The sequence below is a fragment of the Schistocerca nitens genome, chromosome 8 (assembly GCF_023898315.1).
Source record: "Schistocerca nitens isolate TAMUIC-IGC-003100 chromosome 8, iqSchNite1.1, whole genome shotgun sequence".
NCBI classification, from domain to species: Eukaryota; Metazoa; Arthropoda; class Insecta; order Orthoptera; family Acrididae; genus Schistocerca; species Schistocerca nitens.
In genome coordinates, this window is record NC_064621.1 from 51074861 (window position 1) to 51097641 (window position 22781).

The window sequence follows — 22781 nt, forward strand, 5'->3', positions numbered from 1 at the left end:
TTGCTATTTGGGGAGCAAAATAACTGATGATGGTCGAAGTAGAGAGGATATAAAATGTAGACTGGCAATGGCAAGGAAAACGTTTCTGAAGAAGAGAAATTTGTTAACATCGAGTATCGATTTAAGTGTCAGGAAGTCGTTTCTGAAAGTATTTGTATGGAGTGTAGCCATGTATGGAAGTGAAACGTGCACGATAAATAATTTAGACAAGAAGAGAATACAAGCTTTCGAAATGTGGTGCTACGGAAGAATGCTGAAGATTAGATGGGTAGTTCACATAACTAATGAGGAGGTATTGAATAGGATTGGGGAGAAGAGAAGTTTGTGCAAAACTTGACTAGAAGAAGGGATCAGTTGGTAGGACATGATCTGAGGCATCAAGGGATCACCAATTTAGTATTGGAGGGCAGCGTGGAGGGTAAAAATCGTAGAGGAAGACCAAGAGATGAATACACTAAGCAGATTCAGAAGGATGTAGGCTGCAGTAGCTACTGGGAGATGAAGAAGCTTGCACAGGATAGAGTAGCATGGAGAGCTGCATCAAACCAGTCTCAGGACTGAAGACCACAGCAACAACAAATAAAATACACAATACCAATATTGTACCACAATGATTACCAAGATTATGAAAAATAAATAAACGAAAATGACGGCTGGAATGTAGTATAGGAAGACCTACAGTCTGCCATATTAGCCTGTTGTGTCCGCGCCTCTGCTCGGCGGTTTGTACCCTTATGATATTCAACAGGATCGTGATACTTGGAAACACTTGTGAAAGGCATCATACTACAGTATTATTTATTGCGTCTATGTATTTGATAAAATCGCGGGCGAGGTGAGCAAAATCGGTGACCCCTTGAGTGCAGGACTCCACTGTGAATGAGTTTGGTGCACGAGCTGAGAGCTATTGTTATTATTGGCGCAGGTGTGTGGGAAGCAGTTCGCGGACCGCAGCAACATGATGCTCCACCTCCGGCTGCACTCTGGCATCAGGCCGTACAGCTGCGGAGAGTGCGGCAAGGCGTTCACCAAGAAGCACCACCTCAAGGCGCACATGTCCTGCCACACGGGCCTGCGGCCCTACGCCTGCGACCGGTGCGGCACGCGCTTCAGCCAGTCCAGCAACATGCGCACGCACCGCAAGAAGTGCACCGCGCCGGGGCCGCCTCCCGGTGGCGGCGGGGGTAGCGGGGGCGGCGGCGGCGGCGGGTCCGTGGTCAGGGCGCCGAGCACCAGCGTCATCATGCGCGTGTCGGGCGAGTTGGTGCAGCACGTGCTGCAGTGCACCGACGATGCAGCCGCCGCCGGCGGCCGAAACGTCACGCTTGCTGGCGACGCCGCTATGTCCCTCGGGGCTCCGTCAGCCACCCACACAGCATAATCGCTCACATTCTGCCTCGGTCACCACAAGCCAATATATCGAGGCAGTGACAGTTACTAAATGTAAGAGACGATTATGTAGCAGCATCCACATTAAGAACTGTTATCGTATTTTATTTTTACTTACCAGTGTTGCTTTTGGTGGAATACTGTTCTCTATTTCTTTTTTCAAGCCCTTCCATCGTTCCCGATAGCTTTGAGAGCTACTCAGTCGTAATTTTATGTTTTCTTACCTACTTTTTGGCTCAGACTGCACGATTTCATTTTTTTATTTTACTCCACATCATCAAATTCGGGAAATTCAGTGCCATTATTAAAAGTGTCTTGAAAACTCAAGCAATTAAATCGAAAATAAGTTATATATCTTGTGTAAATCGGTCTATATTCTTTGTTACGATTCAGAAACAGCATCAAATTAAATTTCATTATCAAAAGTGTCTCGAAAACTCAAGCAAGTAAATCGAAAAAAAGGTATATCTCTTGCGTAAATCGGTCTATATTTTTTGTCACCATTCAGAAAGAGCATAAAATTGAACTTCATCCAACGCCAAATTGCCACTTCACCATATCCAGTTTCTTTTAGGAGACTGTCATACTGGGGGGAGCAACAAAAAGATTAGTGATGGGATATAAATAATAAATATTTCTGTCAAAATGTTCTATACCCATCTCTTAGATGCTTAGATAGATTGTCAACGGTTATTTATTTTGCTAACCAGAGTCGATGAAAACACATTACATGAAACTGTGGTGCTTTTCATTCTTATAGCATTTACATGTTTCGTGTGAAGACAGTCTCATCTTGAGAAATTCTTTGGCCACTTTCTCTTACGTCTTCTTAATGTTCTAGTAGGTCTGCTTTCCTTTATACCAAAACGACGGAGCAAATCAAACAAATTCGCTTCTTTCTACACTTTGCAGGAGCACATTGCAGTGAATCCTTTGTAATCCAATACAGCTCGACGTGTCGTATGAATTTAGTACGCAGCACTCTTCTTCAGGCGTTCAGTATCTACCTCATTGAATGATGCATCGTCTCTATAAACTCTATTAGAATCTTAGCAGTATTCTTGTCAGTCATTGTCGTACGTAAATTTCCATAAGAGTGGCATCTTTCAGTAATATGACATCTTTGAAAATATATTAACACATTTCCACATTCATTATGTAATTAATTATAAATATTGATCCAGCGCAGTACCACATGCAAAAGCGTTGGTGAAATGTATCTCGAATTTACTGGCACTGCCAGCTTTTTCGATAATAACAAATATGCTTTAGAAAATGCAATATTCTCTTGAAGATTTTGGTAGAAAAGCCTAGTTCCATCTGATGATTATCTATTTAACAGTGCTCTAGTAATGTTAACTGCACACACTCGTTTGTTTCTCCATGTTTCAGATTCTTGTTCCCCGCGTTTTCTGATATTTAGCTCTCTTTATAAGACGGGAATGTACTTTTAGCGGAACGGATTAGATATATGTTCCTTAGTTCCAAGCTAATACGCAACTGCAAAAATTTTAAATTGTTTCAAGGATAACTCTCCGCTCCTGTCAATCTCCTTTGCTTCAGTCTTTTCGCAAATTCTTGCCTCATAAATAGCACAGTCCCTTCAGTTATTCGAGTTTCAGTTCTGCTTTACAGGTGCTTGTCTGAATTTCTGCTACTATCCTTCAAATGGTTCAAATGGTTCTGAGCACTATGGGACTCAACTGCTGAGGTCATAAGTCCCCTAGAACTTAGAACTACTTAAACCTAACTAACCTAAGGACAACACAAACATCCATGCCGGAGGCAGGATTCGAACCTGCGACCGTAGCGGTCGCGCGGTTCCAGACTGTAGCGCCAGAACCGCTCGGCCGGCTGCTACTATCCTTTTCGTTGGCCAATGACTTCTTTCTATGGTTTTACTAAACGTATATCACAACCAGTCTGTTTAATAACTAACTAGCGAGTTTATTTCAGATGAAACTGCAGTAGTTATATAGTGCGAGATTTTTGTGTCCTTTAGCACTGTCTGGTATCAGAACATGTTTTAAGCTACTTCTAATACATAATTGCATAAAATATCTACATCAATGATGTAAAGTAATGATGCCAATACGGAGAACATGCAGAGAACTAAAAATAATTTGTATGGGCCATACGAACGAATGAGAATTGTTCCAGTTATGTTAAAGGATAAACATACAGAATCAGGGATATTGTTCCCGACAAAAATCTCTAGAATTAACGAGGCAAGAGACTACCAGTATACTATGTAAGCCACTGTCGTTTTCAGATTGATACAATACGATAAATATCAACACGTTATAGAACTAATTTTCGTTTCCTCAAATCTTATCACCCATACCAAAGACTGTCTTATCACCCATACCAAAGACTGATGTGTATGTCGTCCTTACTTATCTGTAACGATAGTATTATGAGTCTAGCCCTATTGAATCATCTGAAAAAGCTCGATGTTTTGATACTGACGGTGACACGAGATCCACCAGGTTGAGTAGCGTTAAAGAATAATAGCAACAGAAACTAACGTAATAATAAAATCGCTAAATACGGTGCAGGGTCAAGTCATACATCTGTTTATTGATCCAGTTCTTTCCACAACCACCCATCACTCAAACCATGTACACGATTTTCTTAAATTTTCATGTATAGCACTTCCGTTACAGAAACTGTGACTTGATAATTTTCATTAATGCCATGTGTCATTACACATGACGCTATTACACATTAGCATATCTTTCACTCAACTCTTAGGGATTCGTGTTAGAATATTAACCCATATAAAATAAAACGTACGAGAATTTGCATTGTGCTGATGACAATTGATAGCGTAGATTCCACATTCGAAATTTCTTGTCGTAAGTACACGTCGAGCAAGTTATGTGGGGTTGTTCAGTTCTAACATTCAGTTCCTGTAAAGGATCGTAGTATTTCATAACGCATTCATGTCTTCATAAAAACAATAGGGTATCCTATTTCCTGGCAAATATTTATCTCCCATTTACTTCATGCTTTTCTACTCCCGTGACAATAAACAAAGTAAGCTGGAATTTATTTCAGTTCTTAAATTTATTGAATGTATCTACATTCGACGTTTCAGGGCACATTTTCTGCTATTTGAAAGCGAAAACCTAAAATGACATTAGCAGTAATGGATCTTAGCCGCTTTCTGGTTACTGTAGTTGATCAACAATTGTTTACTACGAACTTTTTGTTGTTTTCACTTCTATTCGGTATGCTTGTGCCTGTCGGGATGCTTTTCGTCGTGATCAACAGAAAATGACCCACAGATTTTCATTTACTTTAACAATCCTAAAACAAAACACAACGAAGAAACATTCCAGAATTATATTATGCTGTCAATGAAAACTTTGCCTCCAAAAATTTAATTTCGTCTTTGGTTCACTGTTACTATATGCCGTGTATTATGCATACAGAACACTGTGACCCACATGCAGAAATATCGACGAGTATATTGTTGTCACCGAAATACCAACCCCAACATTATTGTTAAAATGAGACTGCAATGGTCTGCTCTTCAGTAGGCACTGTAGTCGTTACTGTCGTAATATATTTTTGTATGCCACAATTTTTGTATGAGCTTTCTCTAATTTGTCTAAACCTGGTTGTGGCTTACAGTAAGTCACGTTTAGAGAAATCACGTGTGCCTCTGCTGTCATAAAACAAACAAACACCGTCCGGACAGGCCATGAAGGTCGCACGGTACCGACCGGCTGCCATGTCATCCTAAGCCCTTAGGCGTCACTGGACCCATCCAAATGCTAGCCAAGCCCGACAGCACTTAACTTCGGTGATTACCACTGCGGCAATGCCGTTGGCTATAATGTCTTGAGGAAGCGCTTAATCGTCTGTTAGTGTCATAATCCCACCAAATCAGCTTGTCTTTCAGTAATTCGGTAATCGGTTGATATGAGTACTGCATTCACATCACTCTATCCCCAGCTTCATAAAACGATTATTTTGGTACTAGACATCAGCTTTTAAATGTTCTTAATCTAGATGCTGCTACTGAATCATAATATAATTTCTGCGCATGTAAATATCATGAACTATATTCTCTTATAGCGTAAAATAGATTAATTTCATGTTGTGTATTGTACTCTTGTCATCACAGGATAGTTAAGAAAATGTATAGATAGTTGTTTATGAGAACGCTCCACAAAAGTGTCTTGCCACAGGTAATGATTTTTTTTATATAATATGAGCTATTCCAGGTAATGAATACCTAGTTTTGGTAAGGGTTGTGAATGGACCACGAGTTTGAAAGTGAGGGGCACTACGAACAGAAAATTACAGTCTCTTCCAGACAGAATATGTAAGTACCGGTGCAGGTAGTAGCTTATGGATCATGCATGATGGAAACACGTGCCTGTGTAGCGTTAAAGAATAATAACAACAGAAACTAACGTAATAATAAAGTCGCTAAGCATGGTGCAGTTGTAGACAAAGTAAAGAACTAATGCTCAAGCAACATGAAAAGTTGTTCTTCATACATGCTACCATGTCTTGACAATGGTCAAGACTCGACCAGCATATCAGAACAAAGACAGGCGGGACGAATGACGAAGCTGCCCGAAAGAAATCCTGCTGTGTCTCCCCTCAAGACGGTCTCGACTGTCTTCTGAACGATAATGCAGAACTTGCTGAGACCCACGTGGTTGTCACGCAGCTTTCGATACGATGGTATCATGGTTCTGTTCTGCTTCCTTTACTTATTTTATCAGTTCTACCTTCCTATCTTAAATATTTTTCCTAATTGATTTTCCCAGTGGTAGTAAGCATGGTAAAAGTAGTTACCCCCATTTTTCTTACATTCAACGGGCATAGCACCTACACACACAGACGCTCTTCTCAGTCTTTCAGTAGACTTCTCCTCGTTAAGACGACCCAACTGCTTGAGGGATGCGTTGACAACACAGGACCGTTAACCTCAGAGCGTGTGTGTGTGTGTGTGTGTGTGTGTGTGTGTGTGTGTGTGTGTGTGTGTGTGTGTTGGGGCTTATGGGCGCTCAACATCGAGGTCATCAGCGCCCTGACACACATTAAAAGGAACGAATGTGGACAGACCTAATAAAACTAAAGCACACACTCAAAGAAAGCAGGAAAAGAAGGAAAATGCTACATAAGAATGTAAAACCTAAAGAAAGGGGAAACATAGCAACAAGAATGTCACAGGAAATTGTGATTGGCTGGCCACTTACATAAAATATGGGCGAGCTTGTCACACAGTGAGCAAATTAAAATCCTCTCCCTAAAATCTTTGTAAAAACATTTGACATGGCACAAAACTTTAAAACTTTAGCCACATTAGTCCGAGTGTTGCCTAAAAGAGATGGCAGGTCAGCTGTCAAGTCAGCCGCGGCCGGCTGGTCAGAAAATAAAACGCAATCCAATAAAACGTGGCTCACAGTGACCTGGACGCCGCAAGCACCACACATTGGAGGGTCCTCTCGCCGGAGCAGGAAGCCATGCGTCATAGGGCTGTGGCCTATTCGAAGCCGAGTGAGGAGAACCTCGTCCCGTCGACGGGCCTGAAAGGAAGTACACCACACACACGTTGTGGGCTCGACTATACGGAGCTTATTGTCAGTCACTTCCAGCCACTCACCCTCCCACCGACGCATGACCCGTCAGCTCAACAGCGAGGTGAGTGCGTCCAAGGGGATAGCAAACTGAGATACTTGTGGATCGGGACACGCCTCCTTGGCTGCGAGATCTGCCCTTTCATTCCCAGCAATGCCGACAAGCCCCGGAATCCAGCAGAAAGCCACCACCTTCCCCAGTCGCTGTAGTCGGAGGAGGGCATCCTGGATGGGCTGGACCATTTTGTCTGCCGGATACAAACGTTGCAATGAGTGAAGGGCACTGAGTGAATCGGAACAGACAAGAAATTTAGGAGAGGAAGAATGTCTCATCTGCTCCAGTGCCCGCAAGATCGCAGACAATTCTGCATCAAAGACAGTAAAAGTCTGAGGCAGTCGGACCTTCAGGACACGACCCAGAAAAACAACTGAGCAACCAACGGAATCCCCTTGTTTCGACCCATCCGTAAAAACAGTTACACAGTCGTGGTGCTCAGATAAAATGGCAGAAAATTCTGAATTTAATTCGGTGGCAGGAGTGCAATCTCTCTTGTACTGCAATAAATCTAAAATCACTCCGGGCCTCTTCAGTAACCAGGGTGGCAGGCGGTTAAAACCCTGGATTTGGGGTTGTACAGACTCCACACCGAGGGACTCTAGCACACGTTGCACACGGATCACAAACGGCAACGTAGCCCGGGGACGGTGGGAAAAAAGGTGGTGCAGAGGTGGATGGGCAACAAGACGGTGAGCAGACGAGCTGGGAGCTGCAAGAAACTTAGAAGCCTGGCGCACCAGCAGGAGCTGCCGCCGGATGGTAAGTGGCGGTTCGCCAGCCTCAGCACAGAGGCTGGGTACGGGACTGGTCCGATAAGCACCCATGGCCAGTCGAATCCCAGCATGGTGAATAGCGTCAAGGATCCGCAAATAAGACGGCCTCGCTGACCCATATATTGTGCACGCATAGTCCAACCGTGAACGCACAAAAGCTCTGTAAAACTGAAGGACGCGCCCTGTCCGCTCCCCAAGACCTGTGGCTGAGGCACTTGAGGATGTTCAGTGCCTTCAGGGTTCTGGCTTTCAAGTCACGTAGGTGTGGCAGCCATGACAAACTGGAGTCAAAAATTAGGCCCAGAAACCGCACTGTGCCTCTGAAATGTAGGATAGTAAGGCAGGCAAAGTAAAAAGACGACGAGAACGATTAAAATGAACACAAACACACTTATCGGCAGAAAACCGAAAACCCGTCTTTGCAGCCCACTCCTCTAACCGCCGCACAGTTAGCTGCAACTGACGGCTCACGGTTGCAACACTGGAGGAGGAACAGAAAACAGCAGTCGTCCACAAATAAGGAGCACTGTACTGGACTCCTCACTGTAGACGTTATACTGTTGATGGCTATGGCAAAGAGGGTAACGCTTAAAACACTGCCCTGGGGGACACCGTTCTCTTGCTCAAAGCGATCAGACAGTGTGTTACCAACGCGGGTCCGAAAAAACCGCTGAGACAGGAAAGATCGAATGAAAATGGGGAGGCGGCCACGAAAGCCCCATTGATGCAGTTGTGCAAGAATACAGTATCTCCAAGTAGTATCATATGCCTTACTGATATCAAAGGAGATACCGATACAGTGATGCTGACGGAGGAAAGCCTGCTGAATAGCCGCCTCTAGGAGGGTCAGGTTGTCGACCGTGGACCGAAATTTTCGGAATCCACACTGAAAGCGGCTAAGGAGCTGTCTGGTCACTAACAGCCAGCCCAGACGCCGGTTAACCATCCGTACCTCAGAGCGCGTTTACTAGATAGAGCAGACAGACAAGCAACTGCTACGCAATTCTTGCCAGATTTATCTCTATGAATAGTTTTCTATGTTTGATTTTGAAGAATAAATTCCCTGTGTTTAGCACCTGCGCCTACTGAGTTGGCAGTGTACTCTACGCAGGTGAGTTGTACACGTCGCGTGTTCAGACTACAATGTATATGTTCACTTTCATATTGATGTAGATAGTGGACAGTTTTCTATACTTCTCCTTCCTTGTTAATAGCTCTTGATGTATGTGCATTATGATGACAGTTACCACTTTTAAAAATGGAAGCTTCGTGGAACTGTGATATTATTACGGATAATGAGCTTAAGTATACAAGTTTTCTTTGGATTACCGTTCGTAAATTATGTGGAAAGGAAACTGGAAAGGGCTTGATTTGTATGAAGTTAACTTGGTTTTCATTTTTCCTATTTCTTTCCACATCTGCTTCAGATAATTTAATCAGTTATCTCTGTTATATACGCCTGCCTTGCTAATCTCTACAGTTTATGGTGAAAGTTATCTCAATAACTAAAAATATAAGAATGGAGTATAGTGTGTCTGATTGTAAGCTCTGAGCTGTAATAATAAATGGCTATTGTAATGAAACTTGTACTCTCGTAACGTGAAAGTACCGCTGCACTGTAATAGTAATTAATTGTCCTAATGAGAAGGGAAGTATTTCACACTGTAAAAGTTATCAATCTGACTGGAAGACATTTGAACAGTGTAGACTACCTGAAAAATAAACTTTGACATGAAACCTAGAGTAATTGGTTTTGCATTATTGATCACAAAAACTGTCTCTGAATGATATAAGTTGGCCCTGATTGAATAAATTTAAAAAATCAAAATATTTTCTCTTTACCTCTATTCTGCACAAATCTGGTTAACGCGTTGTAGTACTGCTCTGTCTCGCGCGCCGCTATGCTAAACCTGCAAATTATTGTATCTACACAGAGACACTCGAGAGGTGCAATGAGTTCTCTATTAAAAGCAAATCAAACTGTTTTTCGAACACACTTGGTTGCATGATCGATTAAAAATTGCAAGAGAAAGTTTGATAAGAACTTACTTTACTTTTTCGTGCCCGGGAACCAGGTCACAATATTTCAGCCCAGTATAGGGCCACGTCCAAGGCTTCTTTCTTGTCCAGCCGTAAATCGTCGGGGTCGCACCTATAAGGGCAGTTTGGGCAGGCGAGCAGATGCTCCACATTCTGCACCGCGCCACTCTCACGCTTATCATCCGCGGTTGAAAGACCCCCACCTAATCACATTTGTCTTCACTGGGGCCACCCTTGTCCTTATTCGGTTCAGTGTCCTCCATGTCTTCCGCTTTGTGCTGAATCCGCTGGGCACTTCCTGTGCAGGTGGGTGACCAGCTGGTGGTTCTTCTGCTACCGTGGCTGAGAACCTCTTACGGGATCTCAGTCGCCCGTGTTTACACTCACTGCCAAAAGAGGGGGCGCCGGTCGTCAATAGTTTAAGTGAGCCTCTCTGTGAATACATGTGATGTCCTCCGAGAGTTAAGGATCACAAACCCGGCAGCTCTGTATATTTTTGGCAGGGAAGCAGGTTTCATGCATCCTGTTGTTAATAGACATGCTTCATTGAGACTTACCTCGACCGTCTTTGCATGAGTTGATCTGCACCATACTGGGCAGGTATATTCGGCTGTAGAGAAGCATGAGGCTTCTGCAGTGGTTCTTTATATGGAAGGTTTAGCACCCCATTTGCTGTTAGCTAGTTTCCGCAGAATATTACACTCCTGGAAATGGAAAAAAGAACACATTGACACCGGTGTGTCAGACCCACCATACTTGCTCCGGACACTGCGAGAGGGCTGTACAAGCAATGATCACACGCACGGCACAGCGGACACACCAGGAACCGCGGTGTTGGCCGTCGAATGGCGCTAGCTGCGCAGCATTTGTGCACCGCCGCCGTCAGTGTCAGCCAGTTTGCCGTGGCATACGGAGCTCCATCGCAGTCTTTAACACTGGTAGCATGCCGCGACAGCGTGGACGTGAACCGTATGTGCAGTTGACGGACTTTGAGCGAGGGCGTATAGTGGGCATGCGGGAGGCCGGGTGGACGTACCGCCGAATTGCTCAACACGTGGGGCGTGAGGTCTCCACAGTACATCGATGTTGTCGCCAGTGGTCGGCGGAAGGTGCACGTGCCCGTCGACCTGGGACCGGACCGCAGCGACGCACGGATGCACGCCAAGACCGTAGGATCCTACGCAGTGCCGTAGGGGACCGCACCGCCACTTCCCAGCAAATTAGGGACACTGTTGCTCCTGGGGTATCGGCGAGGACCATTCGCAACCGTCTCCATGAAGCTGGGCTACGGTCCCGCACACCGTTAGGCCGTCTTCCGCTCACGCCCCAACATCGTGCAGCCCGCCTCCAGTGGTGTCGCGACAGGCGTGAATGGAGGGACGAATGGAGACGTGTCGTCTTCAGCGATGAGAGTCGCTTCTGCCTTGGTGCCAATGATGGTCGTATGCGTGTTTGGCGCCGTGCAGGTGAGCGCCACAATCAGGACTGCATACGACCGAGGCACACAGGGCCAACACCCGGCATCATGGTGTGGGGAGCGATCTCCTACACTGGCCGTACACCACTGGTGATCGTCGAGGGGACACTGAATAGTGCACGGTACACCCAAACCGTCATCGAACCCATCGTTCTACCATTCCTAGACCGGCAAGGGAACTTGCTGTTCCAACAGGACAATGCACGTCCGCATGTATCCCGTGCCACCCAACGTGCTCTAGAAGGTGTAAGTCAACTACCCTGGCCAGCAAGATCTCCGGATCTGTCCCCCATTGAGCATGTTTGGGACTGGATGAAGCGTCGTCTCACGCGGTCTGCACGTCCAGCACGAACGCTGGTCCAACTGAGGCGCCAGATGGACATGGCATGGCAAGCCGTTCCACAGGACTACATCCAGCATCTCTACGATCGTCTCCATGGGAGAATAGCAGCCTGCATTGCTGCGAAAGGTGGATATACACTGTACTAGTGCCGACATTGTGCATGCTCTGTTGCCTGTGTCTTTGTGCCTGTGGTTCTGTCAGTGTGATCATGTGATGTATCTGACCCCAGGAATGTGTCAATAAAGTTTCCCCTTCCTGGGACAATGAATTCACGGTGTTCTTATTTCAATTTCCAGGAGTGTACTTTTAGCGGTAACCTTTTGTCGCGTCTTTCCGAAATGGTACCCGTGTGTCAGAAATCTATCGAGCACCAGGCCCAGGTAAGATGGCTTGTCGGTATGCTCCAGTGTGGTATTATTCCAAGAGACGTTAAATTTCCGGTTAGGTTGCCAGGATCGAAGGTGGAAGGCACTGACTTGTGTTTTGGACGGGTTTGGCTTAAGAAAGTTGTTTTTATAATACCCTGACATTTCTCTAAGAGCTTTCTCCAGCTTTTGTTCTGCATCCTAAAAGGTCCTTCCCTGTGCTGTAATTGCCAGGTCATCCGCATACAGAAAATGTTTTGTATGTTTATGCGTCGGTTGGTCGTTGGTATACAGATTAAACAGGGAGGGCGCCAAGACACTTCCTTGCGCCAGACCATTTTTCTGGTTTCTCCATCTGCACTTCTTCCAATTGATGACAACATAAAATTGTCTATTTTGTAATAGGAACTCGATAATCTTGACAAATTGATAGTCTAATTATAGTGCCTCTGAAGCTAGCCCTGTTATCTTTTTATTTTCATATCCTTCCTCTAGGTGTTCTGTCAAGCACAGAATTTGGCTAGTACATGATTTTCCAGGTCTAAAACCAGCTTGTTGAGGAATAAGTTTCATCTCAGTAGTGTCTATCATACGATTCAAAACAAGTCTCTCATACAGTTTATAAAGACGACACGGGAGAGATATTGGGCGGCAGTTCCTTGTTGAATCAGGTGCCTTCCCAGGTTTCAAGCGTGCCACTATCCTTGCCTTCCTCCACATCTTGGGGATCTTACGTGTTTGGCGACATTGATTGAAAAGCCGCAGGATCCAGGTCTTTGTGCCCGGTCCAAAGCGTTTGATCTGCTCCGTGCACGTGTCATCCACCCCAGCTGCTTTGCCGCTTTTCATATTTCTGAGACCCTTGTTGAATTCCTTCATTGTAAAAGGTGTTAAAAATCTATTAGTTTCTGATTCTAAAGTCCTGTTCATTTTTTACTTTCTGTTGTTTTGTATTATTCAGGAGCATTTGATGAGCCACTTGTTTAGGCGTTACTGTGGCAGACTGTTTGGGACCATTTGGGTCTCCGTCAAGTTTTTTAATGAGATTCCAGGTTATTTTGCTGCTATGTGTCATATCCATCCTCACCAGGGTCTCCATCCATTTTGCTGAGCTTCACTTGGCATTTCCATCAAAACCGTACCACATGCTATTGTTCCTTGATTAAAGGGGTCCTTTTGGTATAATTCCTCGTACTTGGTTAGGAGATGCCTGGAGTCATGTTACAGACCTGGGATGTACTGCTGTCGGCAGTCCCGTGGTATGTGTTGCCTAGACATTCTCTGAAGCATTGTCACAAATGCCTGCTAGTTCTGTGGGGTTGAGGCGAGGTTTACTATGGCTTTATCCAGTTCCTCTGCGAAAGTTTCCCAATTGCCAATTGGCCTTTTTAAAATTAAATCTTCTGCGAAACGGTACTGTACTGGTCTTGACTACTGTATAAACCTACATCCCTACTGGTCTATGCTGTGTTCGAGGTATGGATTGATAAACAGTACTGCTTTAGTACAGCAGTCTTTTATGTTTGAGTGGTAATGCAGTTATCGGGGTTATATCCACGTCTCCATATTTTACTTGTGAAGGAGGGGGGCAGTTTTGATCATGGAGGATACTGAAGTTTCCTCCAACCGGTGTCCGTTCTCGTCTGTTTCATTATATCCCAAGTGGTGCTGTGGCAGTTAAAATCCCCTACAATGAATTTGGTGTTTTGGTTTGTGGAGTTTTTTGGCTGGGTGAAAGCAAATTTTTTTCCTGGAGGTTTATACTCAGGTGTTACTGTAAAGTTTCCAATTTCAGCTGTTGGTATTTCGATATCATTGGCTGTAGATTTTCCGACAGAAGTCCCATCATCTCAGCTCTAACGAATATGGCACTGCTGTGTTTAGGATGTGGTGCTTCCACAGCTGGTCGCGTTTCAGGTGTTTTTGCTTCTGCAGCTCTGTGGGTTTCTTGGATGCATAACGCATCCCATTTATGAGTCTGGCAGAGTTCCGCCTTGTCTGCCGCACTCTACACAGAGAAACTTTGACTGCCTCATTCTAATACAGCTAAATTTTGACAGCCCTACTGCATCCTCGCGCACATCGGAGATGCTAACTAACTTAGCTTCTGCGATACAGCTTTACAACATCGATGCTCGCTCACAATCGATTCAGATACCAAAATTATACATGACACCTATTCTTGTTGAGCTTGGTCGTCCCAGAACCGGTTGGAGCTTTTCCCACTAAGTTGCCACAAACGTGGGGTATCGAGAACCTTCTAGTGCACAAAACGACGCAAAAAAATTTACCAAGCCGAGAAAACTTCTGACTTGACGTTTGGAAGTGGGTGTGGTGATGTCACGGATAGCTTGCAACTTATCCGGATCAGGTTCAATGCTAGAAACAGATATGACATGACCTAAAAATCTTATGTTAGATTTGGCGAAATCAGATTTGCTCAAGTTGACAGTAACACCATGATCAGAAAAGACTGGTAACAAAGAACTCAAGGTGTCATTGTGCTCATTCCATCTCTTTTCGGATATGAGAATATTATAGACGTAAGTGGTAATCTTATTTTTCAAATGCTCCGGTAAAATAGAATTTAAACCCGTGATGAATGTTGCTGAGGAAATGTTTAATCCAAAAGGAAGTTTGCGGAACTGACAGCATATGCCAAAACAGAGAACGCCCGTATATTTGAGGCAATTGGGGTGCAATTCAATCTGCCAGAAACTGGATTTTAAATCGAGAGAGAAGAAAACTGTGACACTATGAAATTTCTGAAGAATCTCTTCCAAGGTTTGAGGTCTATCGATTTCCGGAATAATAATGTTGTTAATGTGTCTCGAATCGAGAACAAGCCTCAGTGAACCATCTTTCTTCCGCACAATATGAAGCGGACTGTTATGAGGGCTGACTGCCGGCTCAATAACACCTTGTTGAAGCTTGGAATTAATTTCATATTTAACTTTCTGACGAGAAACAAAAGGAATGGTGTAGTGTCGTCCAACAGAAGTATTGTGTGGCTTAACTTGAAATTCATAAAGAAAACCACGAACAGTGCCAGGTACATTACCAAATATGAGAGCATGAGTTTGTCGGATTGCCCGTATTTGTTGTTTATGAAAATCAGAGGTGGCTTTACAATTGTCAACTTTGTTCTGATTGGTGTCGAAAATGTCAATCACAGTGCGGGCATCGTTGGGCTCACAGTGCGGGTCAACAGATTTAAATTGTGTGGTGCACCTGTCGATGTTTCTAACTGAAGAAAGAAAATGCAGGCGACTGATATTTTGGTCCTCGCTAGAGAGACTCTGATCAAAATTTAAAGACATCATTCTGCCATCTTTTTGTAACGTAATACAAGTGTTGTTAAAATCCAGCACTGCTTTATGTCTGTTTAAGAAATCGATGCCCAGAATGACTTCAGTAGTTAATAATGGGACGATAAGAAAGTTGGCGAAAAATGCGTGACCTTGAGTAGAAAATTGTAAATGAGTTTGATTTCTGACTTCAACGCTTTTACCAGGTACGGGACGATTTATTTCGATTTTATTGAGAGGTAACGTCGGACAAGAAACATCAGAATTATTGATTGGCGACTCCATGGAGTGTTCTGTGCACCACGACCAAATAGTGGATAGAATTGGAAGGCAAATCAGCATTGGCAGTATTTTGTTGTTTTATTGTCCGCAAAATCGATTTTCGGTCACTTAGTGACCATCCTCAGTGCTGTAATATACAATCACATGTGATCGCTCTAAGCTTGTGGTTATAACTTGAAACCTGTGCCTACCAATTTTAATTGTATATTATAGGACTGAGGATGGTCACTAAGTGACCGAAAATCGATTTTACGGACAATAAAACAACAAAATACGGCCAATGCTGATTTGCCTTCCAATTCTAACATCAGAATTGCAGCGTTTGAATGCTGCGTCACTCATGACATTAACGGGAGAACAAGAATCCAGAATTGCTTTTAGTACATGTTTGCCAACTTGAATGATAATAACGGGATGACAAAACTGTTTGAGAGGCTGTTCAGTTTCACGTAACAGTAAATCCCTGATGTCTTGGAAGCGAATCATATGCTCTATAACGTGTGCAGAATGCGATGTAACCTGTGCAGCGTCGGCATCATATGACACCTGGTCCGCTAGTCATTGTCGCGTAGCGTCTGAGCCGTCCGGTACGTTGGCAGATCCGTCTTCAATGTTTTGAACAGTGTGCTGCGGTTCTGAATCATGTTGATTACCTTGTCGCGACTGAAAATGCATTGTGACCTTGAAAATCCTGGGCACTGCCATAACAATTTCTATGGTCCGGCTGTTGTCTGTAGTTACGGCAAGTGTTCCTGTGTATAAAATTATTACCCGAATCATTTTGAGAGAATGATTGCTGCTGCGACAGCTATTGCTGCAAAGGCTGATTTATGTGTTGTCCGGAATTAACATAACGCTGACTAGACCGTTGAAAATTATGTTTCTGCTGTTGGTAGTTATTAGGAAGACTATGGTTCTGCTGAAAATGTCGTTCCTGATTACTATTAAAATTCTGGTTGTTACTGCCAAAATTTGTTACGTCTTTCATTCCCAAAATAGTTTCTCTTATTGTGATTGAAAAACATACCAAAATAACCACCGTTGTGTTTGTAGTGAAAATTGCGGTTGTTAGAAAAGTTATTATTCGTCTGCTGAGAAAACGGCTGATCAATTTCAATTAACTGTAAAACGTCGTGAAAAGCATGGATGTTAAATGTTTGTTGACCTGCTCTTAATGTACATTTCAGATTTCCTGGAAGTTCTGAAATACAGAGGTGGACCAAACCTGACGGGCTGAACGGCTCAAGTAAATGCTGGTTTTGTTATACTATGTATGCAAAGTATTGTTTCAACGTTTCAAAATTGGAGTTGTTGAAATTCGGTAAATTTATCAATTTGTCTTTTACAGCACGTTGTGTCGTCTCAGACCAGTACGCCTCGAAGGAAGCGCTTTGAAATTCAACTGAAAAAAATTGACGTGCAATAGGTTGCATTCTCGTAGACGGTTCCCCTTCCAAAAAGCTACAAATAAATTCCATTTTATGAGAGACCAGCCAGTTTGGCGGCAAAGAAAATGTTGAGTCCAGTCCAAGGGTTGCAGGCAGTTAGGACCATTACGAAATACTTTGAATTTTCTGACAGATAAAAACGCTTGTAATCGAATCCATCGGTTCTAAAATTATCAAAAGAATGGTGTCGGTTGAAAAAGGTGCGAGAGTTGTCATGTGATTGTAAAAAGTCTCTTTCTCTGACCAGTTTAGTAAGCTGAGGTTCCTTAGAATGTTCTGTATTCTGATCGATAAAATGCGTGGCAAAGTTATGTGAGCAGTCCCGAGAAATGGTATCGTTCTTACTGTCAGACAAATGAGCATTAAGTTTATTAAGTTCCTGTTTGATTTGACGATTAATTTGCATCTGTCCTTGTTGAAAGTTTTCAAGTGATTGAAATTCTTCAGTGTCAGGGAAGTGTACCTTCAGAGTGATTGTCATGATTTAATTTTAATTGTGCTACTGTGTCCACGAGTTCATCGCATTCAGCTTTCAGATTGTCGGATTGGTCATGAATTTTGGTAGCACTATCTTTAAGTGACTGTAACTGTAAGCATGACTACGCGTTTTCTTTTGCAGAGTAGCAACAATTTCAGTGGGTACCGACTTTCTAATTTTGGCTTTGCTTACCACTGAGTTTCAGAAATGGTATTAAGTTGTTCATCAACGGCTACTTCTTTCTCTGACACACGTTGATTAAGGTTATCATGAGCTGTAGTTAGTTCGCTTAAACGAGATGTGACATTGGTAACCTATGTTGTAAGATCATTTACACGATCTGTTAAAGCTTTGTAGCTGTCTTTTAATTCATTGTCACGGAGCTCATCTAAAGATTTTTTATGCTCTTCGAATTTGTGATTAAGCTCTTCGAAATGAGTAGCCTGTGCATGAAAACGTTCTGTAAGAGATTCGTGATTTTTAGAACATTTGTCATCAAGTTCTTGAAATTGTTTTGTAAGGGACTCATTACTGTTCTCAGTTTCGTTAAAACAAGTGTCAAAACGAGCGAATGTTTCATCAAAACGAGAGGATATTGGTGTGAACACATACCCTATTCCTACTTTGCTTCTCTATGTTGATGGCCCCAGTGTTGTACAAGTTACTATCCACCAGTTTATTATTGACAAATCTCTATGGAACAGCATATTCTACTTACTTCTATGCAAATTTTACCAATATTTTCAAGAAAGATGCCAAAAAAATTGTTTGATTTATCCGTATTCCAGGTTACATAATGTTTACTCTGATACTATGCATCCAAATACCTGTAGTATCGATGCACCTAACGAAAAGTATAATACCAATCAGAAATGGTTAAAAATTAAGAATTCGTAGCTTAGCATCTAATATTAATAGCAAAGAGAGTTGGTAACTCACGGTTTCTGTGTGTTTCTATAAATCATCACTGACTGAGTCAGACAACATTACAGAATTAATATTTGTTAGTTTAATACCAGAATACGATAATTAAAATAGAAAACTTTGACCTCTTTTTCATGGGGGTGGCTGTTCTATGTCGTACACACAGGATACTGGACGGGTATGGCGAATATGAAACCCTCATCCGTAAATTCCAACATAGAATCTCAGTAGTTAACAGTTTATGGCCGCGCGGGATTAGCCGAGCTGTCTCAGGCGCTGCAGTCATGGACTGGGCGGCTGGTCCCGGCGGAGGTTCGAGTCCTCCCTCGGGCATGGGTGTGTGTGTTTGTCCTTAAGATAATTTAGGTTCAGTAGTGTGTAAGCTTAGGAACTGATGACCATAGCAGTTAAGTCCCATAAGATTTCACACACATTTGAACAGTTTATGGGAATACGAAATGAATATATTGACTTTAAACTTATAACGACGTGGAAGAACCAGGAATTCTAATTTACATCTGCATCTACATGGACACTCTGCAAATCACATTCAAGTGCCTGGCGGAGGGCTCATCGAACCACTTTCACAATTCTCTATTATTCCAACCTCGTATAGCGCGCGGAAAGAATGAACACCTATAACTTTCCGTACGCGTTCTAATTTCCCTTATTTTATCGTGATGATCGTTTCTCCCTATGTAGGTCGGTGTCAACAAAATATTTTCGCATTCGAAGGAGAAAGTTAGTGATTGGAATTTCGTGAGAAGATTCCGTCGCAACGAAAAACGCCTTTCTTTTAATGATATCCAGCCCAAATCCTGTATCATTTCTGTGACACTCTCTCCCATATTTGGCGATAATACAAAACGTGCTGCCTTTCTTTGAACTTTTTCGATGTACTCCATAAGTCCTGTCTGGTAAGGATCCCACACCCCGCAGCAGTATTCTAAAAGAGGACGGACAAGTGTAGTGTAGGCAGTCTCCTTAGTAGGTCTGTTACATTTTCTAAGTGTCCTGCCAATAAAACGCTGTCTTTGGTTAGCTATCCCCACAACTTTTCCTATGCGTTCCTTCCAATTTAAGTTGTTTGTAATTGTAACTCCTACGTATTTAGTTGCATTTACGGGCTTTAGAATTGACTGATTTATCGTGTTACCGAAGATTAACGGATTCCTTTTAGCACTCATGTGGATGACGTCACACTTTTCGTTATTTAGGGTCAACTGCCACTTTTCGCACCACTCAGATATCTTTTGTAAATCGTTTTGCAGTTTGTTTTGATCTTCTGATGACTTTATTAGTCGATAAACGACAGTGTCATCTGCAAACAACTGAAGACGGCTGTCTTCCAAATCGTTTATATAGATAAGTAACAGTAAAGGGCCTATAACACTACCTTGGGGAACGCCACAAATCACTTCTGTTTTACTCGATGACTTTCCGTCAATTACTACGAACTGTACCATCTCTGGCAGGAGATCACAAATCCAGTCACATAACAGACGATATTCTATAAGCACGCAATTTCACGACTAGCCGCTTGTGTGGTACAGTGTCAAAAGCCTTCCGGAAATCCAGAAATACGAAATCGATCTGCCGATAGCACTCAACACTTCATGTGAATAAAGAGCTAGTTGTCTTTCACAGGAACGATGTTTTCTAAACCCATGATGACTGTGTGTCAATAGCCCGTTTCCATATATGTTCCAAAATACTGCTACATATCGACGTTAACGATATGAGCCTGTAATTTAGTGGATTACTCCTATTACATTTCTTGAATATTGGTGTGACCTGTGCAACTTTCCAGTCTTTCGGTACGGATCTTTCGTCGAGCGAACGGTTGTATATGATTGTTCAGTATGGAGTTAATGCATCATCATACTCCAAAAGGAACCTAATTGGTACACAGTCTGGACCAGAAGACTTGCTTTTATTGATCTCAGTTGCTTCACTACTCCGAGGATATTTACTTCTACGTTACTCATGTCGGCAGCTGTTCTCGATTCGAATTATGGAATATTTACTTTGTCTTCTTTTGTGAAGGCATTTCGGAAGGCTGTGTTTAGTAACTCTGCTTTGGCAGCACTGTCTTCGATAGTACCTCCAGTGCTATCGCGCAGAGAAGGCATTGATTGTTTCTTGCAGCTAACATACTCCACATACGACCAGAATCTCTTGGACTTTCTGCCCGGTTTCGAGACAAAGTTTCGTTGTGGAAACTGTTACAAGCATCTCGCATTGAAGTGTGCACGTAATCCTAATAGAAAAATGTTGCACCTCATGAAGCACTAATTGGAGTGATATGAACTTGGCACTTGGTCAAGGCTTAGTACTTACATTTGGGAGGATAATTATAACACTGACATTTTGAATGCTCGAATACTAAAAATGATACGACACTATGTCAACAGACTTATTGATTCGTTCTATATCATATGAAACAGTGTGAATTATAAACGGAGTACTCAGAGTCGCGTAAATTATTCTCTGAATAAACCTCCAATGCCGGCCGGAGTGGCCGAGCGGTTCTAGGCGCTACAGTCTGGAACCGTGCGACTGCTACGGTCGCAGGTTCGAATCCTGCCTCGGGCATGGGTGTGTGTGATGTTCTTAGGTTAGTTAGGTGTAAGTAGTTCTAAGTTCTAGGGGACTGATGACCATAGCTGATAAGTCCCATAGTGCTCAGAGCCATTTGAACCATTTTGAACCTCCAATATTTTGCTGAACTAGTTCCTATAATTAGAAAAATGGTTCAAATGGCTCTGAGCACTATGGGACTCAACTGCTGAGGTCATTAGTCCCCTAGAACTTAGAACTAGTTAAACCTAACTAACCTAAGGACATCACAAACATCCATGCCCGAGGCAGGATTCGAACCTGCGACCGTAGCGGTCTTGCGGTTCCAGACTGCAGCGCCTTTAACCGCACGGCCACTTCGGCCGGCTCCTATAATTAGAGAGTGCACTCTATCTTGCTGTAGACAGTAACAGATAATAGATTGCAGTGCATGTTGATTGGTAAGGGATTTTGATGTATCAGTTCTCGAGGAGACAGCACGGATTGCAAGTACATTGAACCAAATTTATACAGGGTCAGAACTTCAATAGTACCTCTAAAGAGGTTCTCCGCATTTGCAGTGGTGTACCAAGAGTGGGGGGAGGGGACTGCGAGGTGCTGGAGGTGCGGTCGGTACCGAGTACTAGCTCCATGGGGGTGAAAACTTGCTACGCTCTGGGGTACGAGCTGCAAAAACGTTTTTTCGCCGTTTAGTCCTGGTAGTTCTGGGAGTGGGCGGGTAACTGCAGAGTTTGCGTATGAACTGAGCCTCACCCCCTCTGCATGGATGCATTGTATCACTACAGTAGCCTGCAAGGAAAACAGTGTATTCCCCTTATTGTCTACATGTCTGGAATAGTGTAGTCAGAGTCGGTGGTATGTCTCACGTCAAGCAGGCAGCATAATCTGTCTCAACCGATGCAAGTGTTGGCATTCCTCTGTTATCGCGCTTGACTAGACCCGAGTGAGTATTTTCTTCCACTTCAGGAGATCGAATAAAATATTTATTCATTTGTACGTATGTGAATGAAACTATTTATAAATATTGCGTGTGTATCATGTTTTCTTCTCTTAGTCGTAAGAAAGGCAACAAGGGGTTCCTTTTTTTGTTTTATGGAAATTCTTTCGGAACTAGTTTGTGACAGTGAGGATGATGAAACTGTGAGATGTTTCTTTATGCTCAAGAGTGATAAGATTTTAAACAGTGAATACGATACTTATACCGATATTGTTGCCATTTCTAGCAAGGCCGCCCGTACGAGGGTGCAAGAGGGGGTGCGGTGCTTCCCCCACTAGATCTATGAGAAAGAAAGGAAAATGTAGTGTAGACACGTGTTTTTCTTTCAAGGAAATGATTTAAAAGTTAGCATTTCCAGTCTTTAAGCAGGGTGGGAATTGAAATTTCTTATGAGTTACAAGTCACCATATTAGAAATACTCCATACCCCCCCCCCCCCCAGGTCTAATCCCCCACCCCCACAAACTGTCGTATGGGTGCTGTTGACTTCTATTGTTGAAACGGACCCAGTCAGCAACAGTTTCTATTTTTCTGATGTGGACAGAAAACCAAATGAGACAACCAGCCATTTACCCAAACGAGCCCTGCTAAAAGACGAAGTATTATTTTCACACATTTACGTGGAGATAAGGTCACCAAGTGCTCAGATGTCCAAAAGCAGGACACACCCGCAAACCGAGCCTAGCATAAAACCAATTTTCCGCCGTCTCCATCAGT

General features: G+C 43.2%; 1 protein-coding gene across 1 annotated transcript in view; it reads left to right on the plus strand.

Moving 5' to 3' along the window:
- The window catches only part of LOC126199152 (gastrula zinc finger protein XlCGF8.2DB-like), a 46799-nt gene extending 45418 nt beyond the window's left edge, over positions 1-1381 (plus strand). Inside the window, exon 3 of the mRNA XM_049935908.1 lies at positions 926-1381. Within this exon, the coding sequence (XP_049791865.1) occupies positions 926-1381 (456 nt within the window). The remainder of the gene's footprint in view (positions 1-925) is intronic.
- The last annotated feature ends 21400 nt before the right edge of the window (positions 1382-22781 follow it).